The sequence below is a fragment of the Triticum dicoccoides genome, chromosome 5B (genome assembly GCF_002162155.2).
Source record: "Triticum dicoccoides isolate Atlit2015 ecotype Zavitan chromosome 5B, WEW_v2.0, whole genome shotgun sequence".
NCBI lineage: Eukaryota > Viridiplantae > Streptophyta > Magnoliopsida > Poales > Poaceae > Triticum > Triticum dicoccoides.
In genome coordinates, this window is record NC_041389.1 from 648214307 (window position 1) to 648228473 (window position 14167).

Consider the following 14167-nt stretch of genomic DNA (forward strand, 5'->3'; position numbering starts at 1 on the left):
TTCTTTGGCTTCGCTGCAAAGTGAGGAGCAAATCCTTGTTTTAGTATATAACCGTTCCTCTAAAATATTCGGTCAGACGAGGACGAGCCCGTGGCTGGATGGTTGGTTGTGGTAATGGCCAACCAATCTGCGGCATTCAAGATCGATCGCTGGGATTGATATGGGCGTTTCACCTTGGGTAGTGTTTCGCTCGCACATCTATGGGCCATAGGGGTGATGATGTATCTGTTCATGGGGTCGGATGACTTCAGAAATTTCTAAGACGTGTCGTGTCTATATAGACCGTAGATCTTGGTACGAACATAGCGAGTGTGTGTGCGTGCATGCGTCTGGTGCGCCTTGTGTGCTTGTTCTGATCTACGACAGTCGACATGTATCCATGTAATCAAGCCTCTTTGAACTAATTTTATTTTCTTTCTTCACCATTCCGAGCCATGACATCATTTCTATGTGCGGATGGAAATCGTTCAATTGCTCGAGTTCTACACAGCCATGCATCGTCGTTGTTGTGCCATGTCAAAGCACTCTAAGTTGCGATGATGGGCGCCGGACCGGTCGGAGTAACACGTTGGAAGGTACGTGCCTACCGGGAGCCAAGGCGAGGGGCATGATCGTGAAAACCAGTGCGACAGTCCCGACCATGAGTGCCCAAGCACCCCCACGATCACGATGGGACACCGTGCTACAAATCGATCTCTTCGTTTAGCCCCCAAAAAGTTCATTTCCACAAGAAATTTTGTTAAAAACTAACTCTCGTATAATTGCTTCCTAGCCCGGACCCAACTAGCAGAAGGCTGACCGAACCAGTCAGACACCTCCTCCGTACGCTATGCTTGGCAATGTTCGAGAAGCCCATCATTGGCAATGGCACTCTCGTGACGGCGGAAGACGGGGGCCTGGGATTTGCTGCACTGGTGGATGTCACAAATCTAACGCTGTGGTCAAGGGAGGCCGGACTGGAGGGTGCCATCGGATGGACAAAGCTCAGGGTAATTGATCTTAATAAGCTACTCCCTGATGGTGCCCTCTCAATCCCAACCCGTTTTGATGCTTATGCCCTCACGATCCCAACAAAATATAGGAGGTTGCCGCCCGATGGGTTAGAGATTAGTGGCTTCGCGGAAGGCACCCAAGTCATCTTTGTGTGCACAAGTGTTGATTCCTACATGGTGGACCTCAAGTTAGGGCGAGCGAGGAAGGTAACCCGTCATGGCACAGAATCGTTTCCCAGGTATTAGCAACATGTTAGTGGCATTTTAGCAACATGAACTCAAAACACAGAACTTAGCAAGTAAACATACGCATTATGATAATATTTTCAAAATTCCTGCACTTCTGCAGCAACGGATGCAGCTTCTCCGGCCCAGGGGTGATGAGTTTGGTATTCAAGTGTTTTTCAAGCTCAAGTTGCAGGAGCAAGGGCTTCTGGATCAAGTGGTAGGTGGTAATAATTAATGATGTTAGTTATGGCACAAGTGTCGCTTTGAATCTGTGAGATTGCCGCGTGTCTTTGCATATAGATGGAACTAAGTTTAAGACGTTCTTGCTTTTGTGTTTGCAATTTGTAAAGAATTTTTCAGCCCTTTTGTGATTTTCAGAAATATGGCAATACCAGCATGGCGTGAAGATGATTTGAAATGTTTGACGCATAACATCTACAACACCTTGGTTTAGGATAAGCTTTTATCTACAATGGCACTGAACCACCAATGTTGCCAAAGGGAAAACATTCCTTTTGACATGCAAGAAGCTAAAGGCTACCTGTAGCCAGGCCAGATCTTCTTTTCGAAGAACCCAGGCTAGATTTAGAGTATCCTTATTTAGTAGTATTTGGCATGCCTCAGTATTTGTAAACACAATTTCTCCACCCTTCTTCATCCCTGTCAGGTCATAAGGACAGTGGGAATAATCGCACCGAGCATCATACCTCTAACCAACTTCATAATGCACAAAATCTGAATTGACTATGAATGCCTTTATAGTTACGTTGCTGGAACTACCTTGGGGGAGAAAAATGTCCAAGCAGCCACTAGCTTTTTGATTCGAGAGATAATTCCCGTATTTGAATGGAGAATAGAAAATTAAACAAATTAGTGGTGCTGAAATATTTATACTTGTTTGTTGCGTAGGGTCATTTCGTCGATTGCATTAGATAGATATGAAAGTGCAGTTGCCAGAATTATGCATTCGTCAAGATTGACCAAGCTACTTTATTTGGTCAAATATTGTAGGGACGGTTTTTTTCTTAGGATCGCACTAATTCACCAATTCTATTACCTTCCAGCACAACTAATATTTAACTAAAGAAAGGAAGTAAAAGATACATTCGTTTAGCAGAGTTATCTCCTTGTGCTGTGGAGTGACCTGATCTAGAGAAAATTTCTCTCTATTAATTGTATGCTCGATCGACCAGCTAGACTTAGCAGCATGATTAAATCGACATGCATGGGCTAACATAATCTCGAAGGCATATGACCAAATGAAGGAGTAGCATTGTGCACATTTGCAGGCAAAAAATGGTTCTTTCTAGTGTTGGTCAAAAATCTTAGGTTTGTGCGCAAATATTATATTTTGTGGGCGGGGTGCGTGCTAACAAGTGAACATGTTTATCGTGTACTATAAGGGCGTGTTTGGTTCAAGTTGTGAACAGTTCCTGCATTGCATACACTTCTCAACCCAGCCTAGTTGAGCAAAAACATGCCCTAATGTGCCATTTACAAGTTGTTTGGTTGCCTGCATCTAGGGTCCCTGCATTAGGTAATGCGCAAGTGCACTTTGTTTGGTTGCCTGCATTGGCCCAAGCGGCACATGGACAAGGTGTTTGGTTGCATACGGCGCGCATGATGTGCTTACCTTGTACCCTAGTTGGTGAGCTTACCCACAATGATCACACCTAGCACACCAATGCCACATCACATCAATGGCGATGAACTGGGCGAAGATGATGAAGTTCTTCAGCTTCAACCCAAACTGACGATCCACCTTAGCACCTTCCACTTTGACACCTCCAACCTTGCCTCTGTCAACACTGCTGCCTCCGTGCTTTCGCACATAGTAGGAGTAAACTTGTTCTGCTACCTGCCTAGTCTTGAACCCTCTATGGCTGTTGTTGCTATACGATGCCACTTGTGCACTGGCTTCTTCCCATGAACTGTAAACCCCTGGAGCCTTACCGATGAACACAACATACCACTTGCCCTAGCAATGCACAAGAGCAAGAGTTGAAGCAGCAAACCAATGAAGCACACAAGTAGCAAGCAAAGTAGCACACAAACAACAATGGAAAGAGAAGAAGTAAAGCATGCATGATCATACGGCATAGCAAGTTTTACCTAACACTACCATGGTGTTATCCTACAACCACATCCAAAAGAGGGTGTCGTCCTACCACCGCAAGTTCACCATCATCGTAAGGGGTTAGTATGTACCACCTCACCAAAATATACAGACCATCAAATAGTTTTCCAGCCCTAGCTACACAAAATGTACGTCGTCATCGTCATCGTCGTCGTCATTGCCATCGCCATCGCCGTCGGGGATCATGCACGCTCACATCACTACTCTAGTAGTAGTGCTTGCCCAGCCAGCTCCTGAGCCACAACATCATGTGAGCGTCTGCCATGGCAACGAACCCAACACCCTGCAACGAACCCAACACCTTGGGCCTTGTTGTCAAGCAGGTGGCTGAGAGCTGTCATGAGAGCCTCGTCGCTGAAGCCACCCTGGGTCATGACAGCACCATACAGGTCAGGGTGGACGTTGAGGGACTTGCACTCACTGATGGTTGTTGCCACCTCCTTCACCGCCTCAGTCATGCTACAAAAGACATTGATATCCTCCTCCATCAGGCCTCCTCTCTTCCTCTTCCTATCATGGACGGGGTCAAATGGCTTATCGAAGGGCTTCTCGGCGGGCTTGTCAGGGCCATCAAGGACCTCGAAGTCCGGGGTCCTAGGGAAGTCTGGCATGGGAGAACCAAGAGGCTCCCCCGAGCCCATGTGGCATGCTTCCCAGTTGCCAGCCCGAAGGAGAAGATGTGCTGCATCTGATTCTAGTTCTGTATGGGTGTCTTAAAAAACTCAGCGTCCCTTGGGTGGTCCTAAGAATGAAACACAAGTGTTGTTAGTTGTGATTAGGAGTAGGTAATGGTGGACAGTATGAAAAGGAAGAGGGTTGTGAGCTAATCGCGACATGGACGACGTAGTGCTCTGCCTCTAGAACTATGGAGCAAGTGTTCTCGTCCCATGAGGCGCTGCTAAGGTCTCTCAGCTTGGACACTTGGATCCATCGACCTCTCCACTTCCTCAGGTGGTTGTACACCTGGGTAGCGGACACCTCCTTCCCACTGAACTCGAACACCTGCTTCGCAACGGTGTTCAAGTGCACCTCCTTGAAGCCCTTTTTAGTCCTAAATCCACTAGAGATGAGCTCACACATCTTGTTCAACACGAATGTGGCCATGAACGACTGCCACTTCATGTTGTTCGACCTACCATCCTTGTTTGCCTTTGCTATTGCTACCTTGAGTGCAGCGTCAGCAATAACAGCAGGAGAAGTTTGATCAACGAGCACTACTGGCACATAGACAGAATCAGACGCGAACACCTCTGAATCAGGTGCCATCTCAGACATAGGCTGCGAGTCCTCGACAAACGATGGAGCAAACTGGCTGTCGGACAGGAAAATGGCCTGACTAAGATCTTGCGTCTATGTCATCATGTCCTACAATCGTAGCACGCATTGACAGTAAGCATAGCACACAACATACTAGACAACTCATGAAAGCAGGAGCATACATGTACATGGTTCATCACTATCATACCAAGCACATGCTTCATCATTATCATACTAAGCACATGGTTCATCGCTATCATACTAAGCATACCGGATAATCTATGAGCAGGAAAATACATCTACAACAAACAACATGCTACAAATAGACCACCAATAGCTATAAATCAGAGATCTAAGCAGGAATCAACACAAGCACAAGGTTCAACTTCAAACTCTACTACTAATCTAGCCTACCTCATGCTTGAACATCTAACCCTACCACAAATTGCAACCGCAGCATAGCAATCAACCATATGAGCTCACAGATCAGAGCACTAATCAACCATGCATCTACATCAACCCTAGCTGCAGCTCAGATCTAGCTAGAAGGAACAGAGAGAAAGGGAGGTTTAACTCACAGAGGCCATGGCTACAGCTCGAGGACGGGAGGGGAACAGTCGTAGAAGATCACCGTCGTCCAGTGAAGGACCGCCGACGCCTTGGACCGCTGGCCGATTAAGATGCGCCGCTTACCTGCTCGTCGGTGCCGATGCGCGTCGGAGGGAAATCTCGAAAGGGGGGGATGGTGGCGGGAGTTGGGGCGGTGAGGGAGGGGGCTAAAGAGGGCGGACTCGGCGGGAAGTGAGCCAAAATCCTCCCGCTGATTTTTCGACGACGCAGGCAAGCTCACGCCATCTCCCTGGTCGCACGAGGAGAGAAGCGCGTTGCCCTCCCCTACGTCTCCCTAGCCAGGCTCGCGAGCTACTGCCAATTCAGGCATTTCCCCTGGGCTTGGCCTGGAGCTGCTTTAAGTTTCGTGCCAAGCGGGCCGCACAGTAAACGTAGGCAACCAAACGGGCCTCTTTCATCCCGCGCGGGCCAGGCTGAGCCATATGCAGGTAACCAAACATGCCCTAAATGCATCATAATTTGTTGTCCAACTATACTCCTTTATGGCCAATCCGAAGCAGACTTGTAATACTAAACCTTTATCTTGTAAACCTGCAAAATCCTGATATCTGTGCATGTTATATATTATATTTCTGAGATCTACCCCCTCCGTTTCTAAATATAAGACATTTTAGAGATTTCAATATGGACAATATACGGAGCAAAATATATAGGGAGCAAAATGAGTGAATCTACACTCTAAAATATGTCTATATACATCCGTATATAGTCCCTATGGTGTTGTCTGAGAAAACCACGAGTGAGACCCCTCACTCCCCGAGGCGCTCCCGCGGGCGCCCTAGGGAGGAACCCTAGTGCCACCTCCCCGACCCCCTCGCCTAAGGCCGCGTGGCGCTGGTGGCGGCGGGGCTGCTCCCTGCCGCGTGCAGATGGTGGCTGCCGCGGGGCGCCTTGCCCCTGCTCCTGCCCCCTCCTCCTGGCATTCTAGTGGTCGGCGGTGCTGCCTCCTTCCTCTCCGCCGTGACCCGTGGGGATTCGACGTCCTGGGATGTGCTGGTGGCGGATCTGGCCTCCTGCCCAAATCTGGACGGTGTGGTGGTTGGCGGTGGCAGGTGAGGCCCATGGCCTTTTTTAGGTGGTGGCGTTGCAGTTGGTGTCCGTCTACTCAGGTGGGGTGGTGGGGCTCCAGCTGGACCTGGCTAGGGCATGGTGGCGCTGGTGTTGTGGTGGTGGTGGTGCGCGTCCGCTTTGCCGATGACTGGTGGGCGGGTGGCGTGGGTTGGGGCATCGACCCAGCGTGGATGTTGCTCCAGCTGTGGATGGGGGCGGCGTGGTAGCTTGGCTCTCTCGGTGTGGAGTCTTCCATTCGCCGTGCTGGCGTCACTGCAGCTCGGTGGGCCAGATGGGGCGGCGGCTGGCTTTCCGGCATCGGTTCGTCTGTAGGCGGCCCGTTTCGACCTTCAGTCCCTCTCCTTGTCGTTTGGTTGCTACCTCCATCGAGGGTTCGTCCCTTCCCCGACTACGGTCCACCGCTCATCTAGCGCTCGGCAGCAGGACCGAGCTCGTCCCGCGCCCGGCAGCAGGACCGAGCTCGTCTCGCGCCCGATGCCGCGGGACGGGTCGATCAAGGCCAGTTTTGGCCGGCCTATTGGGTTTCGTTGGGGGTTACCCAGGGGGTGCGAAAGACAGGTCCTTTCCGCTCGTATCTATGGCTGGGTAGCAGTGGGTCTCGAGTGAGGTGGTCTCAAGGTCTTGGATGCCAGGGCGGTGGCCCTGGTGGTGGTTCCGTGGTACTCATGGGCAGAGCTCGTGGTTAGGTGCTGCCCGGTGGCCATGCTCGTGTGAGTGGCATGGTCGTCGGGGTGTGGCGTTCGGTGGTGGTGAGTGTTGGCCGGGTGAACCTGACCTATCTTCGGACGGACTAGTGGCGGCGAAGCTCGTTCCCTTCTTGAAGGCGTCGTCGCGGCTCTCATTGCCCGTCGTGTTCTTCCAGGGGAAACTCTGATCCTCGGGTCGGGCGGCGGTGGTGCTCTGGTGTCATAACCTTCTTGAAGGCACCGCCTCGGAGCACACGGTTCGTCTTATGCGGCTTCATCTCTTCTTGGTGGCGTGTTCACGGTTGAGGACTCCGGTTACTCTTGTAGTACTAGGGGTAGTGTTGCTGCGCTCAGTGCCTATATATTCAGCCTTGGGTGTGTATGTGTGTTGTGGTGGCGTGCGTTTATATCTGAGTTGTGGTCGGTCTTTGCTTTATATATAAAACGGGACGAAAGCTTTTTTTCGATTTATAGTACGTATTGCTTATGTTTAGGAACGGAAGGAGTATGATTTGTATAATCTTTTCATATTGTTCTAGTTTTACTGGTAGGTTTTCACGTAGACGGTGTGGATATATCAATTTATACATTAGCTAACTTAGGTCTGCTATGCGAACCAACCTGTGGTTGGATAGTTAGAGAGACTGTGGTATCCCCAGCCCACCAAGGTTCAAATCCTGGTGCTCGCATTTATTCCTGGATTTATTTTAGGATTTCCGGTGATGCGCATTCAGTGGGAGGAGACGTTCCTGTCGACGACGAGGCGCCTACAATGACTTTGTAAATCTCAAGATGATATGTCGGCTCAGTCTTTCGGAGGTGCTCATAGGGGTAGGGTGTGCGTGTGCGCGTTCATAGGGGTGGGTGTATGCGCGTGTATATGAGCGCTTGTGTCTGTACTGATGTTAAAAAAAACTTGGGTCTGCTACCTTGTGAAGCCTTGAGTTGTTTTATTTTAAGTTTATTTGTAACAACAGAGGTTTTATTTTTAAATGGTTAGTTTAATTAGGTACAACCCTACTAATTTTGGTCAGTAATATATTCTTTTGAATTGTTTCCTGATCTTGATACAAGACTTAGTGTTAAATGGCATGCTTAATTACACCACAAACAAATTAATAGGGATGAAGATTAGACCAACAATATTTCCCTCTAATGAGTTTTTATTACATTGTACCACGAGGAGATGTCTCCCTTATAGAGTTCTAAAAGTATTTATGTTATACAGAGCGAAAAAAAAATCCATCCCATGGAAAAGTCATTTACATAGCATGGACTTAACATTTTATAGATAAGAGAAAGTGTTCCATCACACGAGAAATTATTTCAATTAAATCAAAATAGAGTTTCCATATCATGAGGAAAATGTGCGCGGCATACGAAAAAATGGTTCCACCACCATGAATACGTTTTTTCTAGCGCACTACCACAAAATATGCCGCATGGCCTAGAATAAATCGCGAGTGAATGTGAAATCCTTAGTTAACAACAAGATGCAACGTTTTTTCTTCCTAAAAAAACGCTGTTTTGCCGACTTTATACATTTATTATTCGTATATACTCCAACAGTATTCATGGTACAATATGTTTTCTACTTCAAGCCTCTCTTTTTTCCTTTTCTTTTTAAACTTGATGAGGCAACTCAAGTCTCAAGCTGGCTGAACCGGACCGGCAGTCCACTCTGCTAATCAGCACGCGCGCGCACACACACTCGACCGGCCCTCCACTTTTCCCCACCCGAAACCCTCGCGTCCGCCGCCGCACCATGCCGCCGCCGCCGCCGGTGCTGCTGGACGAGCTCGTCGAGGAGGTGCTCCTCCGCATTCCGCCGGACGAGCCCGCATGCCTCGTGCACGCCTCCGCCGTCTGCAAGCCCTGGCGCCGCATCCTCGCCGGCCGGCGCTTTCGCCGCCGCTACTGCGAGTTCCACGGAACGCCTCCCATCCTGGGACTCTTCCATCAGCGCGTCCGCTTCGTCCCCACCTCCGCCCTCCTCCCCGCCCATTCCGGCCTCCCCGACTGGTTTGCCATGGACTGCCGCCACGGCCGCGCCCTCTTCGCCCACATCGCCAACGACGAGAGCACCCTTGACCTCATCGTGTTGGACCCTGTGACGGGCCACCAGCGCCGCGTGCCCTGGCCCCATGACGACTGGACCAAGTGCAGTGCGGCGGTGCTCTGCGCCGTACAAGGCTGCGACCACCACAGTTGCCAAGACGGCCATTTCTTTGTGGCCTTCGTCGTGACCAAAAAGAGAAAAGTCTCATTGGGCTGGCTCTACTCATCCGAGACTCGCATGTGGAGCAACCTCAATTCTCTTCATCACCCCAATGTCAAATTTACCAATGACTTTGGTGAGTCTAGCGTCCTTTTGGGCGACGCTCTCTACTTCAATGGTGGTCGCATCATGGAGTGCCAACTTGGTACGCTCCGCCTGTCATTGTTCGAGAAGCCAATCGATCGCTATGGGATTCTCATGACAGCGGAGGACGGTAGGCTGGGATTCGCTGCTGTGGTGGATGTTACAAATCTAACACTCTGGTCGAGGGAGGCCGGACCCGAGGGAGCCATGGGATGGACAACACTCAGGGTAATTGATCTTAAGATGCTACTCCCTCATGACAACCTCTCGATCAGAAGTTTCGAAACAACTGAATATATCCCAACATTTGGAGGTGCGGTCTATGAGTTTCGGTGTCCTTGGGTGAGTGGCTTCGCGGAGGGCACACTGATCATTTTTATTACCACAAGTGTTGGTTCCTACATGGTCGATCTCAAGACAGGGCGAGTCAGCAAGGTGTCTGATCCTGGCAGACTATTCTTTCCCTTCATGAGCTTCTACATCCCAGGTAACCTGCATCTATATAACCCTGTGCACTCCTTTGTTACAATCTGTCAGTGACACTTGGCAACATGCAGTCAAAATATGGCACTTGGCACTCCTTTGTACACATCACATGATGGTATATTTCCTAAATTATTGCATTTCTGCAGCAATGGAAGCAGCTTCTACAAGCCAGGGGCAATGAGCTGGTGTTTCAAGTGCTTGGCAAGCTCGAGTTGCTGGATTAACGAGATGGTAATAGTGATGTTAGATATGGATAGATGGCACAAAGTGTGGCTTTGGATCTGTAAGGTTGCTGTTGGTGTTGGTCTTAGTTCATGGAACTTTGTTTAACAGGTTGTTGCCTTCTGCCTTCTGTACTTGCAGTTTGGAGGAACTTTATTTAAGAAGTTACTGCTTCCGCACTTAATTTCTAAGCAGGCTTTAGCTTGATCAAGGAAAAACACCAGGTCTTCAAGATCTTTTTTTTCCATTCTTGACATGTCTGTGTCTCTCTTCTTCGGGAAAGGTGACTCGAGTTCATTTGATGTCTAAGCACTCATGTCCTTAACCCTGCCGAGTACGACATATATTGTCTGTGTCAGTTCCTAGGACACAGACAATAGAAATCCCAAACATACAAAGATATCTAGCAATGAGCCTCTAGCACTGGATTAGCATCAGCAGCTGAATCAACTACATTGGTAGAGAATGAAGGAATGACGCCTAATCTAAGCCCAAACCCATCGTTGCTGTTTGATTTTTACCACCGCATTGTCATGTGGCGTTGAATATCATACGGAAACCAACATTCGGTGGAAACCGGTGAAAACCACGAGAAAAAGATGTTTTGAAGTTTCAAAAAAATTTGAAAAAAATTTGGGATGTTAAGAGGATGATGTTTTATTGCCACACAAAATTTCAAGTTGAAACACATTACAAGATGAGCTATGAAAAAGTCAAAATCAGCGTTGAATAGTGACAAATAGTAATGTCACTATTCAGGGCTGAATTTGTCTTTTTCATAGCTCATATCTCGTAATGTTTTCCAACTTGCAATTTTGTGTAGCAATAAAACATCACCTTCTTAACATCCCACATTTTTTTTTCAGATTTTTTTGAAACTTTAAAATATGGTTTTCATGAAGTTTTCATTGAATATTGGTTTCCGTATGATATTCAGCCTGTGAACTTTTCGTGAACCTGATGTTGTGCGAAGACTCCAGGAATGGAAGCAGCTTAAGTTGTTCAAGCAAGGGCTTCTGGAGCAAGGGGGAGGTGGTAGTAACGATTGATGTGAGATTACCGCGTGTCTTTGCATTGGGTTATAGATGGAACAATGTTTAACATGTTGCTTCTGTGCTTCAATTGGAAAAAGACCTTTTCAGTCATTTTGTGATCTTCAGATATATGACAACACCAGCATGGCAGGAAGATGATTTGAATGGACAAAATGATTGACTCATAACATCTAATATATATAAGAACATCCGGCATACAAGTGATCAGCAACCTGTTAGTTCCTCTTTTTTTTTTGCGGGGAAACCTGTAAGTTCCTTGGTTTAAAAAAATTGACACATGTATAGGCAATTAGCAAAGAGCCTCTAGCTAGTGTCAGACTTCAGCAGCTGAATCAGCTACTGAGCAAAATGAATTGAGCAAGCGACATGTGTCCAGAACGAAGAAGTGCCTGCAAAGCCCAAACTCATCCTCGCTGATGATTCCAGATCAAGTTCATCCTTGCTGATAATTGACTTAGGCGTGCTATTGTTGCTATCTTGTTAAGCCTTGAATTGCTTTATTTTAAGTTTGTTTGTAACAATAAAGATTATTTTAATTTGCATAGTTCAACCAAGTAGACAGCAAGTCACTTTGGTCAGTAATATATCCCTTTGAATTGTTTTCTGACCTTGATATCTATTCTTGCTATCTTTGTGATGCCTTGAGTTGTTCTATTTTAAGTTGGGTAGCTCAACAATGTACAGAACAACTCACTTTGGGCAGTAATATATTCTTTAATTGGTTCCTAATCTTGATGCAATAGTTAGTGTTAATGGCATGCTTGATCAGACAAAAAAATATTAATAGGGCTGAAGATTAGACCAAAAATATTCCCCTCTCATCAGTTTTTCATTACATTGCACAGTGAGATGTTTCCCTCAGCTCTATTTCTTGACATTGCAGGAGAAATTATTGAAATCAAATTTATTTTGGCATTATATCAAGGTCCTTTGAGGTCAAACCACATGATATGAAAGCAGCATATCATCTAGGGCTGAGCTAACTGTGAATTTGTGATCAGAACATCCTTGAAATATCGGGGACTGGGCAGCTCCCATGAAGACTGCTTGGACCTGTTCGCGCGTAAACGTGGAGACTGAAGAACTACGCCGCGTCATCTTTTCTTCGCTTCACTGAAAGAGAAGAGCACGCCCTTGTTTTAGGATAAGCTTTTATGTAAAATTGTAGTAAACCATTAGCTTTTACTATGTCACAAAGGAAAAACATTCCTTTTGAGTGTTGTAATTTGTAAATGTCTTCCCTGAGAAAATGCACGAGATGACTATAACCTGATATCTCCCTGAACTTAACTTTCCATGAGAAAAAAGTTCCTCCCTATGGAAGGTTGGCAGCTCAAGCTGTTTTGAAGAGTATGCGATGCATTGGATGCGTAATGGTTGAAGAAACTTTGTTCCGCTGTCAGTGCTCTCATCGGGCATTTTCCTTCAGATTGGTACGTGGCAAAGGCGGATTGGTTCGACCCGACATAGGACAGACCACGGTTGTGTGAATTTTTTTTCCTCTGTTGCTTTTTCTATTTTTCTTTTTGCGAGAAAACTTTCAATCTATTCATCTTCAATCATGGAAGTACAACGAATACCAGAAATAATAAAAATTACATTCAGATCCATAGATCACCTAGCGACGACTGCACGCACTGAAGCGAGCCGAACGCACGCCGCCATCATTGCCCCTCCTTCGCCGGAGCCGGGCAAACCTTGTTGTAGTAGACAGCCGGGAAGTTGTCGTGCTAAGGCCCCATACGACTAGCGCAACAGAACAACAACCTTCAATGAAGAGTAGCGTAGACCGGAAGGATCCAACCTAAAAACACATGAACATAGACGAACTACGACCAGATCCGAGCAAATCCACCAAGGATAGATCCGCCGGAGACACACCTCCACACGCCCACCGATGATGCTAGATACACCATCGAGACGGGGGCTAGTCAGGGAGGACCTTATTCCATCTCCAGGGAGCCGCCACCGTCTCGCCTTCCTGAGCAGGACCCCTAACAAAACGGGAAGAAACAACTAAAAACAGAGCCCTCCCGCCGACAAGGGCCGAGATCCACCGTGCTGCCATGACTCTAAGGCCACTGGTGACGAGGCGGACAGGCGGTGGTGCCGGCGAGAGGCGGGGAAATCCTAGACTTTTCTTGGGGAGGAGTCAACCTGCTGATGGATCGGTTTTTGCCAAGGTGCGTCTATACTATCTGCCTTACATTAGCCTCTTTTTCAATACAATGTAGGCAAAGATGTTACCCTCGAATGAAGAAGTATTTTTATTATGAAGAAAAATTCTATGTCGCGAAGAAAATTGTTCACATAGAATGAAGAATTGGAGACAATGTTTTATTGATACTAGATGATGCCCTGCACATTGCGAGTGGGAGCCGTGTTGAAACAAATGCACCAATAGGTGTTTATAGGCAACTAAAACTAATGTTAAAAGCAAATGTAAGAGAGCTCTTGGTTTGCATTTTAGAAACAATAAACCTACCAACTATGCGGAAAAAATGATGTCTAAAAAGAGAAAACCATTTATGTTGAACTCAACATGATGTTGACGTCATCTTTAACGCACATGTAAAGCATGCATTATATCTTTTTCTTCAAGCTTCCAACACATATACCGTCCATGACCATACAACAATTAATGCAAAGAAATTAACTTGCGACTCCCATGATGTGATTCCCCGCGAAAAAAGACATCCAATGCTTGATGAGGTGGCATGGTCTGCATGGATATATTAATTCAAAACTATAACTTATGTGTACATGCATAACTTGAGGATGTCGCACAATAAAACACAATAAGAGTCGCGCAAGGGGCGCTCCCTCGTTGGGTCGACGTGGACTTTTTTTTACTGTGACGATAGAAAGAGAAAAAAAAACAGGGTGAAAACGCATCGATCCTCTGCCTCGTTGGAGAACTCACGCACGCGACCTCTTTATCGCTGGTTTCATCTCCTCCGCCCCCACGCCCCTCGTCCCCTCCGCTGTTGCTCCTCCGCCGCCTATTCCTCCGCCAAATCCACCGCTCCGCCTCGCGTCTC

The 14167-nt window shown here is 47.3% G+C and overlaps 1 protein-coding gene across 1 annotated transcript; it reads left to right on the forward strand.

Moving 5' to 3' along the window:
- The first annotated feature begins 8733 nt into the window (after positions 1-8733).
- LOC119312313 lies at positions 8734-10250 on the forward strand. The gene is made up of 2 exons (XM_037588039.1): positions 8734-9850; positions 9996-10250. Exons 1-2 carry the CDS (start codon positions 8767-8769, stop codon positions 10028-10030), a joined length of 1119 nt encoding a protein of 372 aa, XP_037443936.1. The 5' UTR covers positions 8734-8766; the 3' UTR covers positions 10031-10250.
- The last annotated feature ends 3917 nt before the right edge of the window (positions 10251-14167 follow it).

Excerpts from the sequence above, each read along its gene's own strand:
- LOC119312313 (XM_037588039.1), top strand. The coding sequence starts at position 8,767 with ATGCCGCCGCCGCCGCCGGTGCTGCTGGACGAGCTCGTCGAGGAGGTG. Across the intron at positions 9,851-9,995 it reads CATGAGCTTCTACATCCCAG|CAATGGAAGCAGCTTCTACA; the intron begins GTAACCTGCATC and ends GCATTTCTGCAG.